At 41.5% G+C, this 19853-nt stretch overlaps 1 protein-coding gene across 1 annotated transcript in view; it reads right to left on the bottom strand.

The window, feature by feature from the left end:
- Positions 1-6610: 6610 nt before the first annotated feature.
- The window catches only part of NNT (nicotinamide nucleotide transhydrogenase), a 63006-nt gene continuing 49763 nt past the window's right edge, over positions 6611-19853 (bottom strand). The window contains exons 20-22 of the mRNA XM_034773300.1: positions 12810-12928; positions 10861-10976; positions 6611-8492 (exon numbers count right to left, since the gene is read on the bottom strand). Coding sequence (XP_034629191.1) covers positions 8343-8492; positions 10861-10976; positions 12810-12928 — 385 coding nt within the window. The 3' untranslated portion in view covers positions 6611-8342. The remainder of the gene's footprint in view (positions 8493-10860; positions 10977-12809; positions 12929-19853) is intronic.

The raw sequence follows: 19853 nt of genomic DNA, 5'->3' as shown, positions 1-19853 counted from the left end.
CCCCGCTCAGTTTGCTGGCTTCTGTGAATCCCTTTTTTAGACTCCTAACTCTCCCTGTGCATTGTATGGGAAGCCTAATTCAGGGTTGTGAATTTCACAAGGCAAGAGATCACTTAAAAGTTAGGCACTGCAATGCCTAAGTCCCCTTTGTGAATCTAGCCCTGTGTCTTAAATGCTGTCTTTTGCAGCTTAACTATGAATTTGTTGAACGCATTGCCACGGGAAAAACCTTTCTGAAACCAAACACGCCTTCACCCAATGTGGAAAGCAGACTCCTTATCAAGATGACCATTTACTTTTTAATTACAAAGATGAGGCCATTATAAAATGCTACTTCAACCCAGCACACCAAGAAGCCAGAGCTCCCTTGCTCATGATCTCCATTCAGCCCATGCTCACTCTTCAGCCAAAGACCTGAAAGTAAACAGAAAAGTTTATAGTATCATCTCAAACTGGCTTATGTACTGTGGTAATACAGTGACACAACATGTCATGAAAGGCAACAGATTGTCTCATCTAGACTGACTGTGGAAGCTAATTCTAGAGCAGAGTGCTCAACAAGAACACAGGCCACCAGTCTGCAAGAGACTAAATCCATCTGCTCTTCTGAGCTACCCATGGGATACACACTCAGAGTGTCGTGGGGTAGTATCTGTCCCCTCTAAGTATTTCCTCTATATGTACCAACAATATTGTCATTTTGTCTGTTTTGGGGTTCAAACCCCCACTCTCATATATGCCTCTGTGGCCAAGCACTAGGAACCCAGACACATGGCTGTCCCTCAGTCTCAGATGGTACAGGTAGTGAGATTGGGCTGCAATGTGATTTTCCACAGTGGTCTCCAATAGGGTTACCATATTTCCACAATCAAAAAAAGAGGACACGGGGCGGGAGTCCCGCCCTAGCCCCGCCCCCACCCCATCCATTCCCTCCCACTTCCCACCGCGACTGCCCCCCTCAAAACCCCCAACTCCCGCCCTGCTTCTTGTCCCCTGACTGCCCCCTGCTGAGAGCCCCCCACCCTAACTGCCCCCCTAGAACCCTATCTGTCCCCTGACTGCCCCGACCCTTATCCACTTGCATGCGTGGCAGGGTTGTAGAAATTTTGGTGGTGCCCAGAACCTGCCCTCCCCCACCTGCCTAAGGCTCTGGGAGGGGGGTTGGGTGGAGGGAGGAGGTCTGGGGTGCAGGTCCTGGGCTGGGGATTAGGGTGCAGGAGGGGTGCAGGCTCTGGGATAGAGTTCGGGTGCTGGGTGCAGGCTCCGGGCTGGGGCAGGTGTGGGTGTGCAGGAGGGGGTGAGGGGTTCAGACTCTGCGATGGAGTTTGGGGGTGGGAGGAGGTGCAAAGGGAGGGGGTGCAGGCTTTGGGAGGGAGTTTGAGGGCAGGAGGGGGAGGGGGTTTGGGAGGGAGTTTGGGGATAAGAGGGGTGCAAGGTGAGGGCTGAGGATGAGGGGTTCATGATGCAGGAGGGGGCTCAGGGCTGGGGCAGAGGATTACAGTGTGGGGGGATGAGGGTTGGGGCTGAGGGGTTCATGATACAGGAGAAGGCTCAGGGCTGGGGCAGAGAATTAGGGTGTGGGGGGATGAGGGCTCAGGGCTGGGACAGAGGATTAGGGGGTGGGGGAATGAGGGGTTCATGATGCTGGAGGGGGCTGGGGATGAGGGGTTTGGGGCATTGGAGAGGCTCGGGGCTAGGGTGGAAGGGCACGGTAAGGGCAGCCTGTCTTGCCATTAGTGGATGGGGGGCACTAGGATCCGGGGGCAGCAGACAGCAGTTGCTGCTGGCTCTGGCAGTACAAGCAGGCAAGGGAGAGGCGAGACCTACAGAAGGGGTGGCAGGTGGAGGCCGAGGACCCATCCAACACTCCCCCTGCTCCCTGACTTCCCCCCGGGACTCCCCTTACCATGCAGATGTCCACGTGTAGGCAAAACACGCTGCAGGCAACAGGGGAGGGGCTCTGGCTGCTGGAGGCCAATGGGAGCCGCCCAATCAGGTCCAGCCGCCCAATCAGCAGCCGCACACTGCATGGAAGGGAGGGAGGGTGGGGAGGGGAAAAACCCCAGACCTTTTAACTTTGTTACCAATTCCTCCCGGACGGCTATTTAGAGACGCAAAAGCCGGACATGTCCGGGGAAAAACGGACGGATGGTAACCCTAGTCTCCAATACACACTGAACGGGATGGGTTCAACAGGCAGCTGGGCAACTGTGCAATAGCATCCTCTAGGGAAACAGATCTCCATCCACTCCAATGGTCTGCAGGCAAGCTTCATGGTCAACCCTCATGGATGGTTGTTCACAGATCTAAAAACAGATATGGATGCTTGACCTTTGTTTACTAGCAAGGAATTCATTGACCAATGAATCAGGGAAGTGTCAATACCACAGTCAGGCCAAAAACCACATTGAAAGATGTCTAGGAAATCAAAGGACTACAAAACCAGCAATTTCTCAGGATTAGGAAATGCTAGAGACATGACATAACTGGTGTGTGGTAAAACTGTCTCTATCCAGAGACAGAGTGTGCTTATTGAGGGAAGCTGGCACCCTGTCCTCCCCTAAAGTGGTGTTAAATCTGTGCCCATAATGGTCACAATGCTGCCGCTCTTGCTTGCACTAACCACAAAAGGCACAAGTCTGTCTTGTAGTTGTGGCCTAGAGCTCTTCCTGTACTTCTAGGAGTCCCCTCTGAGCCAGGGAGACTACCTGAATCTCAACCAAGGACCTAATCACTGTTGCCAGCATGTCATACTACCTGTCCACTAGGGTGAGATGGCCCTGGAAACCTCAAAAAATCCCAAGGCCAAGAAATGGGAGCAGGGAGTGGAGAGAGATTCCTGCTGATGACCACTGTGGGCCATGCTGTGCAATTCAAGGGTGATTTTAGCAATACTTAGCACTTATATGTAAATACATTAATTATAGCTTTTAAAGTTGCATGTAGCACTAAACCAGTTCTAAACTGACACTTCAAAAGGAGAATGGTGATGTCAAAATAAAGACTCGTGTGCCTATAAATCAAAGGCAAAATTCATCTTCCTATGTTGTCTGCATGTTAGTAAATCCCTCAGAAGCTATAATAAAGATAAAACTGTGATTTTCTGATTTAACATTTCTCAAACAGTTCTTCCTATCCACATCTGTAATATTTTAATAAAGAAAACGGGAAATTGCTATTATTGCATGGGACAACTAACATCTGCTAGGGCTTTTTAAAATGTGTGCTAGTTGTTAGTTTCTATGTCCCTGGGAATTTTTTTAATTATCGGTTAGACTATTTAACAGAATAACAATTTTATACTGTACTAGAGAACAACCACAATCTTTTTTGTACACATCTCTTATTGAGTGTAAAGCCCTGTCAGCCCTTTTGTTCTTCTGTGGCTTCCTTCCCATAAGAGAGATGGGGCTGGACAAGAACCAGCTCTCAGGGTCTAGTCAGCACAGAACTGGGGAGATGGACAAGAGGGTCAAGAAGCAGAGAGACCTTGTAGGGCCTTTACGAGCCCAGATCTAAAGCCTGAACGCAAAATATCCGCAGTGCTAGCAGATTCACACATCAGAGTATTCAATAAAAGCACATATGCTGCAAAGAGCAGAATTTTGTCCTACACGTAACAACTCTGCTATTCATAAACAAAACTGAGATGTATAAGGGACAAAGCTATCTCTGAGACAGTCATTCATTTTTCTTTTATGATTACTTTAATAACCTTGTTTGTAAACAACTTATTCTCTTCATGAAAAAACATTGGCTTTATTATATGACACATCACATAATCATACACCAAAAGCCAACATGGTTCTAATTTTCTCCTTGTTCACATACTAAGAATATTGATATGAGCACAGCAGTTAAATATGGTTTATTAGTGAGTCTGCTTCCTTTGCTGTTTCTACAGCTGCCTTGCAAGGATTAAAATACAACCTATATAAAAAGGACTATTTGAAAATTTCAAGAGGGGTGGATTTAAAAATTAGAAAGGGGATAGCCTCTTGGATTTTATAGAACAGTTTCTTTAAATTAGGTAATAAGATGGACCCAAAAATGCCAGTGTCCTAAATCATTGTTGTGTGCAAAATTGGACTAGAGGTTCCAAAGTTCAGAGGGAGGTAAAGACAGATTAATAGAACAAATGGTTTAAAGTTTTATTTTAATCTTTTTCTTCACTGGCTTCTTGTTATCCAAATGTTTCAGATCCATGCTTATGGAGATAAAGGTCCCACATCCAAAAGGCCACTGTGATCAATGTCCTGGGAGCAGCCATTCTTCCATTTTAAAATAATTTAATTCCAAGCAGAGAGTTTTTCAAAACAAGATTTTAGGATAGGTGCTGGAGCAAAATATCTAACTAGACATTTTTAGGAACTTGCATCTTTGAAAGTTTTAAACCAGCTACAACAGTGTGTTCTGTTTCTTTTATACAACACTAAGGAACACATGAGAATAGTCTGTAACCTAATTAATGTAATATTTATTTCCTCTGAGTGACTACAGAGCAGCTGGATTATGCAAGTCACTGCCATTTTAGCAGAGGAATTTTTTCACCATCCTACACCAAACACAGTTGCTGGAACAATACCCAGTAAACTGGCAAGTCCCATAAATTGAATATTTGAACTACTCTGCCTAGATATACAAACAGAACAACCCAACTTTCCCAATACTCAAACTTATTGAATGCAATAAGTTCTCCTGTGGGAATGGAAAGTATGCTCCTCTGCCGTGTGTATACTTTGAGCAAAAAGTTTATGATTAAGTCATTACAAAGTAAATCTGCAAGATTGCAAGTGAATTGCAGCCTATGGTGCCTCTTCTGATTCTTTGAGTTTCCATCACTTTCCACCTCTGAAGGAATTGGAGTCCCACTATACTTTCCAGGTGAAAAAAAACTAACAGTTGATACAACAGGACAGGAGTTATTCATTGCATTATCATCTCATTTTAAAAATATTAGATGTGATAGACCCAGGCTAGTTGGGTACAGCAGAATAGCAGAAGGCAGATATACTGGCCACTGGATTAACAGTTTTCTGTTCCCTGACTGACCAGAGCAGGGCCTGCTCCAGGCTAATGAGAACACCTGACTCCAATTAACCTGCAAAGAGTCAGGTGAGGGCATTAAGCTAATGTGACCACCTGACTCTAATTAAGGCCCCACTGATACTATAAAAAGGGCTCACTCCAGTCAGGCAGAGGAGAGCCAGGGAGCGGAAGTGTGGCTGAAGGGCTGGTTAATGAAGACACCCTCAAGTTATTGATATGGGAGCCCTAAGGGAAGGGTGAAGAAGGGAGAAGCAGGAGACCTGTGGGGAAGTGGCCCAGGGAAATATAGCAACTCTGGCAGTGAAAGGTTGGCTGCCAACAGCTGCTACCATTAGGGTCCCTAGGCTGGAACCCGGAGTAGAGGGTGGGCCCGGGTCCCCCCCCAACCCACCACTACAGGAACACCTCCTTGGAGGGGAAGTCAGGCTCCTGTCAGGACAGGAGGCTAAACTGTTCTAAAACAAGCCCTAGGGACAACAGAGACTGTGGGAGTTCTCTCACCAACCTCCTTGCTGGCTTATGATGAAAAGGGCTCAGTAGACTGTAACCCTGGCCCTAGAGAGAGAAGGGCTACGTGGAGGGTCACAGAGAGCCACTGAGGCTAGCATATACCGCCTAGAAGCGCAGGACCCGTGGGGACAAGGTCAGAGCTCTGCCACACAGAGCAAAACCCAAGTTTGATCCCTGGAGTCACAGGCCAACATTTCATTAAGTATTCCTTTTTAAGAGCCATGTTAATACAATTTACACTATGCCGTCACTATGTAAGGTTGAATATAAAATGCAAGTTATTGTGTTGCAAAGTGCTTTCATTCCAGAGGATTGCAGAGTACTTTAACAATTTATTCATACGAGTTATATACTGGAATAACTTCACTCCTCACTGAAATGCAAGCCATATCTAAACTAAAAACAGACAGTAACAGTAGTGTGCAAAACAACACACAGTTTTGGGCAGAAAGTGAACGTGATGCTAGATAGTAGAAAGTGCAGGAGAAATGTAGGAAGGCAGAATTTAGTTTCTGAACTTGGAATGCGGCCGGGGATATGGTATTAACATAGTTTAAAAAAATAAATCATGGACATTTTATTCACTACCAGGTGCAGGGACTCTTACAATTTAACCAAATTTTGGCACCACAAAGGGTCCTGGCTCCAAGTTAGAGAAATCAATCAAGAGGAAGAGAAAGCTACCTATTGAATCAAGACCTCTGACTGTTGCTCCTGGAGAGGATACTTCTAAGAAACAGCTAAGTTCTGACCAGATCCAAACTTGAAGAGAACTGCTTCCTTTTTATCCTGGGAGACCTGTCTGCAAGATTGGCTGAAGTTAGATTGTGTAATTAAGTAAGCAAACATATGTCAGCTCAGGACTGGTAACTATCTGTGAAAAATAGATGCATCCAAAGAAATTTTGCTACAAAGGGCATAAAACCAACCTGGCCTGCCTTCAGTGTAATTTTGATGCTGTAACTCCCAAAATGGAGCATCAGGCTAGTGACCTTTTTAGGCCACACTATACTGGAGAGGAGATGAACAATGATTCTGAACGAAAACTACATTTTTTTAAGCTTTTTTAATAATTCTCTGATGTTTCATGATAAAACACAGTTCTAAAGTTAACACTGGCACCTCTGATCCATAACAAATTGCATTTTTCATTTCAGATACAAAGGAAAAGGCATTTTAAGAAAAGATTAACTTTTAGTTAGCTACATACAAGCAGAAATAAGTTGGACACTGCAGCCAATAATACTTAAATCAGACTTGGTCAAGGAAAAAAAATAATATTCCATGATTACAAAATTGCCCTCTATTTAAGTCCCTTTTCTCCCCCTCAAGGTTTTTTTTTTTTTGCGCACAGACCCAACAGAAATATAGCTATCAATACAATTATATTAAGAGGCCATACATACTGCATTCAAACATAGCTGCCCCAATGTGTTAAGTTAGAATTTAACGCCTCAAGTATTCCTATGCTGTGTAACAACATATTAATGCTTATATGCTAATGTTATTTTTGAGCTATAGAAAAGACAGATTTCTAAAAAGGCTGTTTCTTTCATACATTATTACATTTCTTGATATACTACCTGTTCAAAAAATGGATTTTAAGTTATCCTTACATAAAAACAGAGGTAGCTAAGTGGTAATATTTCTCAAATGCTATTGAGTTATTCAAGGTCCCAATACATGATGTGATTAAAAAAAGCAGTTTTATAAACAGTCAGGATGGATTAATTTTAAACTTGCTTCAGAGTAGTTTGTTTTTCCCAGATGTTAATGCTTTCTAACACAAGTATAGCTATTTGTATTTAGCTTTTGTCACCAAAGACAGCTGCTACATCATTGTGCAAACATGATAAATTCATTTTATTAGGCAAATATTTGAGTTCCATTCAAGTACTCTTAACATAATAAAAATAAAATAGCACTATATGCCAAACTGATTTACTGCTTAGTGGTACTTATGAAAATTTAAATAGTGCTCTTAATTAGATTAAGGGAAAGTCAAATATTCAAAACATTGATTGTAAGATTGCATGCTTTTACGGTCCCCAAATGATAGTTGATTCATTTAAAAAAATTGTGATAAAGAAACTCTTGATTTGCATCTTCTCCAGCATCTTAAATATGTTGATTAAGAAAGTGCCTTCTTCCAGCATTACAAAAATGTTGATTAAGAATGCATCAAAATGAAAGTAGCAAAATATCATTAAAAGTCAAAAGTGAACCGAAATTGAAATGGCCTGCAGCGGCCAAAGATTTTACAATCAGGTTAGTGTAGGCAACCGCTGGTGCCCAAACACAATAGATTGCGGGATTGGGGACATCGTTTTCTCAGAACAGTTAAAATGGCAACAACTGCAGGGGGGATAAAGATTTGAATTAGTTGCATTTGCTGAAAAATATTTCAGCACTTTAGGTGTATATGTTTACATCATGTCATACTTGGAAGTTAATGAAACAGGTCCATGAAATCCTACATTTCAATTTATATTACCTGTCTGCTAGGGGAGAGGAAAAAAATTCAGCCCCACTAGATTCGTCTAAAGATGGACTCATTCTGCTGAAGTGTTCCTGATTCATAGCATCCATAAAACCCACAAACACAATTCAGGTTTTTCTAGACCCTTAGCAAAGTATTGATTTTTTTCAGATGTCAAAATTATATAAGCCAATTTGTGCACTTGTTTTTTTTCTCATAACTTTGCCTTACATTCTGATGTACAAAATAACGGTTTTTGTTTTTCGTACTGGCCAAATATTAACTTTGATAGGTGTTTCAGTATTTACATCTGGTAGGATTCTCTGACTTTGGCCTGCAGGGCATCACAGGTCTTCTTGGCATCTCCTAAAAGCATAGCGGTGTTGGGTTTGTAAAAGATTGGATTGTCCACAGCTGCATAACCGACACCCAAAGATCTCTTCATAACAATGATCTGCAAAAGGAAGAGTTTATATTTGACATAGCACATATCAATCTTCTCCCTTAGTGCAGGAGATTTGAATATAATCTCAATACACAAAATAAAATAAGGGATTTGATATTATGCCCTGTAATAGATCACTTTATGGGTGCCAATATATATATTCAATGTACTACTTGCAGGCCAATGTCACTGTGCCACATGAACAGGGTAGATAGGTGGTCTCCAAGTAATGTTCCACATTCCCATTCAGGAAACATAGGTTTGATTCTCAGTCTCCACCTCACCCCCGGCATAGGTAAGGTATGTTCCTAGATCCCAGGGAAGGAATGGCTTGCTTTAATCAAAAGCAAGACCAATGGCTGACTAGGGACTGTACTGGCACACACAAGCCCTAACCCAATGGTCTCCAGCCACTGAGGGTATGAATACACTACAGCTGGGAGAGAGCGCCTCCCAGCCTGGATAGACAGACTTATCCTAGCTTGGCTCGAGCTAGCATGCTAAGAATAGCAGTATGGATGTTGTGACTTGGGTGGCAGCTGTGGGTCTGAGTGTGGCTAGCTAGCCCAAGCCTCTGCCAGGTCCACACTGCTAGTTTTAGGATGTTAGCTCGAGCCAAGCTAGCATGAGTCAGTCTACCCAGGCTGGGAGTCTCGCTCCAAGCTGCAGTCTAGACTTACCCTGAGGACGACTAGGAGTGTGAAGAATTATTATACAGCAAGGGTACACTGGATGCTGTACAAAATACTAGGAGAAGCTAACTATACAATGAAAATGGATGTAACGAAATGCAGAACGTGACACCTTAATTTCAAGTGCATGTAGCATCTCAGATCCACAGCCTGTGAGATTGGGCAATAATGATTCAGTTAAGTCTTATTGCACACACAAATTACCTATGGAGACTCTACTTTTGACCACCACGTTTAAGGTTTACTGTGCAGGGGAGAACACATTTAATTAACCAGGCAGAAAAAGCTGACTACAGAAAGATGTCAGGCCCTTAAAGCATGATTAAAGAATCCCCTGACATCACTCCCTAATGTTTGATTGCAATGACTGGGAAATGGATAAAGTGAATGATCATCTTTTAAAGGTGAGTTACCTAAAGTCTATCGTTGGCTGTAATATTGAGGTGATTCAATTCTCAAGAGTCTTCCATGCTCTCAAAGGTACTTAGTTCCAATCCACAGTTAACCATTTCAGGCTGTGGAGCTCCAAGAAGCAGGCATAGCTTGGCAAAATGGTGCCACCTTAGTCACTACAGTTTAACTGATTTTCATCCTCTAGAAGTTGAAAAATTTAAGACTATGCCAGCTTCAGGAGCACAGGTTTTTCCATACCTCTAGTGAAGTCTCTTGTTCGCCACAATCTTTTCATCTGACGTAGGACAGCTCTACATTATTTTTAAACCTTGTCTATCACAAAGGAACCAAAGCAAGACTTTGGGACTCAAGAATATTATACAAACAAAGCAACTGCTCTCTTTTAGAACCCAGCCTCTCAGTAACAACAACAACAGAAATATTTGAGTGAAAGTCCAGCACCAATATTTGATAAGATCACATTATTGGTAAATATTTTCCAAGATAATATTGTGAAATAATGAGCTGTCAGTTCTGACATGGGTCTTTTAGAAGAAACAAATAGGTTTGGGATAATTAATGCTAGAGCCAATTAAGGAAATTAATCAGCAGACTTGGAGGTAGGGAAGTTACTGGACCATTCTGCTTGCTTATATGTATTCCTCCAATCATGCTAATGGGCTATTGAGAGAACACTAATAATAACCCCATCACTCTAAGCACTTGAGTGTTTCAGGATGGCAAATCTGAATACTGAGAATTCACAGGAGTGATGAAGAATAATTGATAACATTTGTACTGCTGCACAGATAGATGCAACTCTGCTTCTTATCCACACCTCACCCAAACAGTATCTCTAAGAATTTTCTACATGCTAGATCTTTTTTCAAATCAGACTAACTCCTTTGGCTGCTTTATTAGTTTCACTATCTGAGGAAAATGATAGCTAATAAGGAAACTACATGGCTGTCTGTCCACTCCACCCTTCCCCAGGCCAACAGTGCCAAATATACTTGCCAACAGAATTCTACTCTTTAGCCTCATGAGTTGTAGCCACCATTAGCTTCACTGGATCAGAGCACAGCAATACGCTTCTATTGCAACATTACTGATGCTCTGAAGTGCACTTCTGAAGTACAGAATATTCTGTTGTGCACAGCGCAGTACATGATGGGAAAACTTTGTATGCAAATAGAAAAAGTAGGATAATCCTATTAGCATCTCCAAACCAAACCGTTTTTGGAAAAGGTGGCTAAATGAGATTGCTACTATGTTTTATTTGTTCGCCTTACCTGTTTTGACTTCCAAACTTCTAGAACTGGCATTCCAGCAATGATAGAGTTAGGATCTTCTTGAGCTGCTGAATTAACTGTATCATTAGCACCAATTACAAGGACCAGGTCAGTTTCTGCATTAAAAAAATAAAAAGGAAAAAACAACTTGAAAAATCAGGAACAATACAGAAGTTACTACGAATATTGATTTGCATTTTGATAGAACCTACAGTGCCAACAGAGTGTACAGTGCCTCACACAATGGAGCCCCAAACTCATCAGGAGAGTTCCTGTTCTGAACAGCTTACCACTTAAATACGGAAGACAGACAAAAAGCGAGCATGGACACTGGTATACAGAGGTGAAGTTTCTCATTCAACTGATCAGTAGTAGAGCCAGGAATAAAACCCAAGTATCCTGACTACCGGATCCAGTACCCTATCCATTAGTCCATGATGCCTCCCTAAGTTAAATCCTTTTACATCCACATAAAGTTTCACAAACAAACTGAAAAACAGAAATTCTAGTATGTGGAGCCATATTATCCAACGGATCAATAGTAGCATCAAAACTTTTAGATACCCAGCCACTTAAACTAATGGAGTATCTAGTACCATCATCTCCTGTTGACCAGCCACTACTGGGAGATGAGACACCACATGCCACTGGTTTCACAGCTATTAGGCCTTCACAGCAGAGTAATGTATAGATCAGAAATCCTGTGCTGAATTTTAGGTTCTGGAGAGGGGTGTTCTCTAGTGGTTAGAGATCTTTTTGCCCATTCCCAGCCTGTCTCCGTCTGTCCCTATCTCTTAACACAGGGGTCGGTAACCTTTCAGAAGTGGTGTGCCGAGTCTTCATTTATTCACTCTGATTTAAGGTTTTGTGTGCCAGTAATACATTTTAACGTTTTTAGAAGGTCTTTCTATAAATCTATAATATATAACTAAACTATTGTTGTATGTAAAGTAAATAAGGTTTTTAAAATGTTTAAGAAGCTTCATTTAAAATTAAATTAAAATGCAGAGTCCCCCGGACCAGTGGCCAGGACCCGGGCCACTGAAAATCAGCTCGCGTGCTGCCCGTGCCATAGGTTGCCTACCCCTGCCTTAGCATATCCCTTCCAGCCTGTTTCTCTCTGCTCTTATGTTTCCCACACTATTTCTGTCCCTCCCCCGCCCATCCTGTACTTCTACCCTTCCCAGTCCGTTTCTGTTCCCCTCTATTCTTGTTCCTGTTCCTCCCCATCCTTAGCCTGTCTACATCTCCTCTCTGCTCCTCAATTCTCTACTTTTGAGCCAGCCTGCTTCTTCCTTCTCCTCTATGTTCCCTCAGCATCAGCAGGGGAAGCAGTGAGAATACAGAAGGGGTGAGGGGGAAGAGACACACTGCCCTCAGTTCTAGTACTTGGTGCCATGGCCAAGGGAAAGTCCTGCTCAACCCCTGCAGCCTTGAGTTGGAGCATGCACAGTGCAGATGGAACTTCGCAGAATGTAGTTGCCAACCTCTAGCAAACCTCTACTGAACATGTGACATGGCAATTTTCTGAAGCTTATACCTTGGCCAAATTTGGGTGAACGTTCATGAGGACAGTAAAAGGCACCTTTCTGACTCCAAGGTAACCCATCTGCCACATTTCAAATCCCTGCTCCAGAGCATAAAGGCATTAAAATTTGTTAATGAAGCATATGCAAGTACATTTTAATCCTTGGCAAAACATGTTTCTCTAACAATGTTCACAAAACAGATGAACTGTTTTTGCCAAAACGTTCCAAAAGATTCAGCCTGAATGGTTAAAATTTGGTAAATATATAAAGCATATAATAAGAAAGTCTTGTAATAGAAAGCATTTAGCAGACATGGAAACAATGCGTATTGTTGCCTATTGTTATAGACACGTGCGTGGCTCTATTTTCATTTGAAAATGAAGCAAATAATGTAGTTTTCAAGTTATCACTCTCTCTAACCTGGGAAGTCTTCATTGATCTCATCCATTTCCAGCACAATATCATATGGCACACCTGCTTCTGCTAGGAGCACATTCAGCTGACCAGGCATCCGACCAGCCACAGGGTGAATACCAAACCTAGCAAAAAAAAAAAAAAAAAAAAAAAAAGGAACATACCCATTAGCAGATATAGCCTGTTTCATTTCATACTTTAAGGATTTGGCCAAGTATGGGATAGAACGCTAGTTCCTAACTGTGCTAATACCTACAGAATTACTCAAAAAAAATTTAAATCTCCAAAGACAAATCACATTTATTTTCCAGCATTTCCTGGGAGTTTGGGGAGACAGAGTGGGAGGGAAGGAGCTATAGAAGAGGAAGATATTTGAAATCACATAAAACCACTAGATTTTAAATCTCAACCCTTCAGCCTCAAGGACCACAGATTAAATCCATCAGAATAAAGTTGTGCCAAAACCAAATTCGTGTGTTGGAAACCACAGGCAAGAAAAGCCCCTAAATTAGCCCCTTCCCTGAGACAAGATGGCCATTTATAAGGTTAAAGCACCATTGATGCATCCAGGACAAGAGAAAAGGTTTCCAATTCTCACTGATTTTATTGGAAATTGAGTAGATTTTAACTTTTATTTAATGGAACTAGCCCTTTTAGTATGCTGATCCACAAGGAAGCTGCCTCTGGAGATCCTGCAGCAATGAGAATGACAGAGGCACTCCCAATTACAGCGGTGGAGGAACTAGTGGCAGAGGCTTTTCAGATAAGTGAATGGGGCTGTCAGGAAATGCATGGCTGGTGAACAACATAGCAACAGTGAAGTAAAGTTTCCACGAGGTAATATTCTACTTCAATAGGGTGGGGTTTTTTAAATAGTTTTAAAAATAATTGCCTTTTTCCTGCTCCCTTTTGGCTGACAAATCCTTCTGTCACCAGCCAAAGTGAGACATATATGCCGAACATTTGTGTCTACCTCCCAAACAATACTAGAAGAATTAAAAACATATGAACAGCATATTTGTCTTTGGCTCCCACAACAGATGTTGGGAAGGCCCCTTAGGTTATCAAGAATTACAAGTGCCACATATCGTAAAGGGTGTGACCAGAATCAACAACTCTCCTATGAAAAATGGAAGACCATGTGGGGTGTTCCACAACCAAAAGGTATCTCCCAACTTTCTCCAGAAGAATCTTCAAGGCTAAGTTAGAGAGAGAATACTTTACTCTTGATTACAAATAAAATGTATCCTTTCAAGAATTCAGACTCGAACAGTTTTTCCTTAAATTAAAGTTTGTCCCAATTATCTAGGACTTCAGCTGCTTCTGGATAAAATTATTTTAATTTCTGAAAGATGGGAACCATTGAATTTATCATGGTAACAAGAGTAATTGCCATAAAATTATTCTCATGAAATGGGAAGATTAAACTGGGGCGAGGGGGGAAAAAGGCTGTGTGCTCTTTCTTTATTTCATGTAATGAACTCAAATGGGGCATTAGAAATCTGTTTAAGAAGTTGGCATGTAGCTCTTTGCATCTTTTCAAAGAACATGACAATCTCCTTAGAATGAAAGAGGCCACTCCATCTCATGGCATGTATCCCTCTAATCCCTAGACTCTGACATTATTAACAACTTTATTCCAGTGAGAGGAAGACAAGAGTAAAACAAGTCATCTGTACTTTGCTTGATGTATTATGCTGTAACTTTCAGGCAAAATATGATACTATAAAAATATAAGATTGGTGACAGGTTAAATCTACTTTGTTACAAATGAACTTTGTCAAACAGAATTATGACCATTTCATCTGGTAGTCATTAAAAGAAAAATGCAAGCAATTAAGGTCTTTACAGTAGGAACAGAAGTCTGGTCTCCTTAATGATGATTTAGTATTTACTCGAATTTTTTTATTTTCTTAGAGTGCACATTTTGAGAGATCTCCTTTTCTTCTCCACTCAATATTTTACCATATCAAAACTTTGACAAAATGTACAAAGTTAGCATTGCAATTTTTTCTACCTAACAAAGCCTTACTTAACAGTTTATCTCTTCCCTTTCCTCCAACACACATTCAGGTGACACCAGAGGATACAATTATAGGTATATAATTAGCACCTTATATCTAGCAGTGCAGCAAAACTACAAATAATGCGGGCCAGAATATTAAGTCTCTACCATATATCCTAATGACATTGCAGGACAAGTTTAGATAGCCAAAAGGTTATTCCCAAACTGGAATTTAACCAGGACACCAGAGATAATATCCATTACTCTGGGTGAACAGTAGATGGAGTTTTAGCCATAGAATTTTTGGTGAAGGCACATAGGTTTTTTTTTTCATCTCATCTAAATGACGGCACCTCCACAGAACAGTTCCTCCCAGCATCACTAAGGCTACACACACAGGTTAATTGCACCTCCCTAATCCTACTTTATATTCCCCTGCTTATGAATCAAAGATAATATGGAGAGATTTGTTTCTGTAAAACTGAAAAAAACTGTCTTAATTATAAGGCTGCTTTTCACCCTTATGTTTGAGCCCTGTATAGCATAGAGTCTCAAATATTTCCATACTGAGGACCATTATCGTATAACAGATTTTCTCATGGTCATTTCCTTCCCACATTACTAGTCACAATCCAACATGTTCCCCAAAGAAGCAACGGTGATCAGCACATGAGAGTAGTACTAGGACAGAATTCAGGAGATAGGTGCTAACTTGCTTTAATCTCATGGGTATGACCACTTAGCTGCAACTCCTCCCACTATTTTGATTTCTTCAACGGGTGCAGGTATTTACATTTATCAGACCCAAATCACCTCCTTGTCTGCAGCTCCTACTTCTCTAGTCTCTCCTCCAGGCCATGCTGTAGGTGGGTTATGTTGTCCTATACGTTTGATACCCTCCAGTTTTGGAGTCAGCAATTTTGATCATGGTTGAATTTACACAAAGAAATGCCAAAAGATAATTAAGTGACTTCAGTTCCTGTACAGCAAACCAAAGAATCAGAGGTATGATAAAGGAGTTCTTAAAGAAATATAAAGGAGCTCTGCTTGAAGACTGATGATTAAGCAATTGAAACTTGCTAGGACAAGAGAATTGTCTTTCCATTGTGCATATTTCATCATTACAATGGAATCAGTTCACAACCCCCACCAGTGGTCCACAAACTACAGTTTTTGAACCACTGACGTGTAGTGGATACTAATTTTCACACTGTACAAATATAAATTTAGAATGAGAATAATCTGTTTAACTACCAGTAGTAAGGTTAAGGCAGCTTGAACATCAGCTAATTTGAACTCCACGTTCAAAACCAGACATACTGAATGATCACTCCACTCAGCACTATTAGATGCTGTGACAAGATGCAAGTACAGTAACTCCTCACTTAAGGTTGTAGTTATGCCCCCCATTCAACCCCCCTGTTCCCCGCCTTCTGACCGCCCCAACCCCTATCCACACCCCCATCCTCCGACTACCACCCCAAACTCCCCTGATCTCTATCCAATCCCCCAGCCCCCTTACCGCGCTGCCTGGAGCACCGGTGGCTGGCGGTGTGGCTCAGAGCACCAGGACAGGCAGCCGTGCCGAGCCAGCCATGCCACCACGCAGCACAGAGCACCGGGTCAGGCCGCGGCTCTGCAGCTGCGCTGCCCCAGGAGCTCACAGCCCCGCCACCCAGAGCATTGCACAGGCAGCGCAGTGAGCTGAGGCTGCGGGGAAGGGGGAACAGCGGAGGAGGAGGCGGGGGCTAGCCTCCCGGGCCAGGAGCTCACGGGCCAGGCCGGATGTGGCCCGCGGGCCATAGTTTGTCCACCTCTGGCCTAAAGTTACACACCAACCACTCAGTAATGTAAACCATGTGCAGCAGCACAGCTGCTTCCAAACTGCGCCCAAATGCAATGATTTTTAGTACTTTAGAAGAACTCTTATTTTGAAACATGTTAGAAAATCATCACTATTTTGGCCAGTAACAAAGATTTCTCAACAAAATTCTCTTTAGTTACTAATAAAATTCGAGCTTCTTTTTGATTAAAGCTGGCTTACAAATTAAAAAAAACAAAACAAAATATGCTTGAGGTTTCTATTAAATACTAGATCACAACCTTGTTTCCAGGGCTGATCCCCAAACCGACATATAAGTTGCCAAGTGAATGAACTTTCACCTTCCTGAGGGAAGGGGAAGAAGAGGAAAGAAATATTTTTGGTTGGTGGGAGAAGTTATGGTATGGACCATCATCTCTCACAGATTTTGACAAACACCACCAGAAACCATACGCTACACATTTGGAAGGTTTATGAACTGTTTACACAAAGTCTATTTGACAAGAGACATTTAGAGGACTCCCAAAGGGAGTTTGTTTCTGAGAGTCTTGATGACCAAATATGACAGTAGCTTGCCAGTACCTCTTGGAACAAAATGCGTGCAAGATTGTCAAACTGTGTGTGTGTGTGTGTGTGTGTGTGTGTGTGCGCGCACGCGCGCATGGATACAGACACTCACCATGATAGTGTTGATAAAGATTTCATACAGGCAACATTTACACAGATAGTTAGTGAACTTATCCACTCATCTCAAAAAGGAAGATCCTACCAGCCATTCAGGTGAGCATGGCAAGGCTGAGAAGAAGCAAGAGCAGACCAAGTGCCTCATAAACACAGAAGAGATTACACTAGAAACACCGGGGGGGAGAAAGAGGAAGGACACTCTTAAAAATGCTCCATCTAAACATCGTATAACCTTGAAGAATTATTTTTGTAGTTACAGATTTGCACTCAACTTGAAATCCCCTCCAGTTTATGACAACCTCTTGATTTCACCACCATCACATGCAATGGGTGCGACATGTCCTATTCACTGCACATTACAACAGCAGTTCTTGAAAACGACAAGCTTTTTTAAGGGCATAATATATTTGCCAAATCTATTCTCCCACAACAAGTTTTAAAATAAATCCTTTTCCCCCCCCCCTACTTATTCATTCCATTCTGGAAATACCTAAAAATACAACAGGAGACAAACTTTATGGAAGAAATTGAAACGATGGAGAATTATTAATAATCTTTAATTGCTTAAGAAGCATTCTCTTTCAAGTGTCTCTAATATTAGTAAAAAGAAGAACAGGAGTACTTGTGGCACCTTAGAGACTAACAAATTTATTAGAGCATAAGCTTTCGTGGACTACAGCCCACTTCTTCGGATGCATATAGAATGGAACATATATTGAGGAGATATCTAATATTAGTGCTGCAAGAACATAAGATTTTCTCCTCAAACAAAAAAAATTGAAGGAAAATGTTTTTAAAATTTCTTATTTTTTGGTCAAACACTAAAGGACCTTATATCACGAAAATGTTTGCATCTCCTCCTGCTGAACTTATACGTGTCAGGCAAAGTGTGTAGGCTACAAGTTCAGTCCAAAAAACTAAAATTCATGACCATGCTCTACTTTATCAGAGGAGTTGGCTCAGTGCTGTACTGAAACACAGGTTCTTTTTGGACTTCAAATAAGTCAGATTATACAATTCTGGGCCCTTTTTCAAACTAAGTCTCTAGTTTCAGAGGCATAATCTTGTGCCCAAACTTTGTAACCACGTGCGTTACCAGGGGAAAAAAATACATGAATACATTTTAGGTGCAAAACTATACCAAAAAATAAAATAAAATGGGGAGCTGGTTTGAAATCCAGCCCTTTATATGGGTTTCTTCTAGAAAAAGCTAGTCTCTGTGGGCAAATCAGAAGCATTTGGATTCATGAAAATTGACTGGTAGAATTGTTTACACATGCTGATGTCTTCTGTTGCGCAAAAGGCCTTTGTCTATACATTCTCTGCATATATGTAAAATTAAGCAGTGGGATGGGGGGGCATATTAGGCTGAAGAAGTCAAACCCACTTGTAGAGATGGCCCAATATTTACAGTACAATGCCCACCCAGTCTTATCACCTCAGTGACATGAATAAAGGGTTACTGTTTCAGACTCTCTGCCGACGCAGGAAGACCGTACTGCATCTGTTACAATCAGCTCACATTTGGACTGTCTTCTTCACAGCCCTATTGGCTAGAAACTTTCCTTTTTCAAAATGAAAGCTTAGATTCTGCAAAATCTGAAGATGCCATGTAAGCCTATAAATACATCTAGAATGTTAAACATTCCCCTACAGTACACACCCCATCACGAAGAAACAAACCCATCCCAAACTACAAAACTAGATACTACCAGTGCTAGTGGATTAAAAACACACACACACGCACACACACGAACAGACTATGTCAGGAATCCTGGGATAAGTTTTCAGCACTGATAAAAGAGCTTTAATGATTTGTGCAATTTTATCTGTGTTGAATTTAAACTCAGTTGCCTAGGATGTTATTACAGATGCAGTAGTATTCTATTTTTAATGCTTACTGAGGACTAAAGAACTTCAGAGTGGGATTTACTATTTGCGGTTAATGTAGTCAATCTTTTTACTCAAAACAGATAAGAAAACAATACTATTTTCCTCAATCCTGAATAATCTTATTTATATTTAACCCATTGCAGAAGTGGTTCAAGATTATTTCATGGTCATGTGGCTCTGGTGTTTGCACTGAAAGAATGCATAATGCATGAACGTTAAACGCCAACACACAGGAGTCAGTGTCCGGCAATCTTCCTCCGAGAGCACTTCATCCATGTAAAAATAGGATTTCTGTAACTATGCCAAAGTTGATGAGACATAGGGTGCTCTAAGTAAGTTACATCTGCTTGGTGCCTATTTTAGCTTGCTCAACAAGTTTTTTTTAAATGTCTGAACATTTATAGAAGTTATACACACACAAGATAGCTTGCTCAACAGAGCCCAATTTCTCCCCTCTTAACTTTCTATGCCCTCTGTCCCACACGTGCAGCCTCTCTGTTCCCAGTACATACACATCTGCCAATTCTCTTAAAAAACACTCTAGTTTCATGGAGAGATAACATGAATGACAATTTAAGTACAAAGGGCATGCAGATACTCTAGCACTTGTTTATTGCTCACAAAAATCTGAGTTACGAAAAACATA

The sequence above is a fragment of the Trachemys scripta genome, chromosome 6 (assembly GCF_013100865.1).
Source record: "Trachemys scripta elegans isolate TJP31775 chromosome 6, CAS_Tse_1.0, whole genome shotgun sequence".
Classification (NCBI taxonomy): domain Eukaryota; kingdom Metazoa; phylum Chordata; order Testudines; family Emydidae; genus Trachemys; species Trachemys scripta.
The sequence above is the reverse complement of the archived record's forward strand: the minus strand, read 5'-3'. Positions and strand labels throughout refer to the sequence as shown.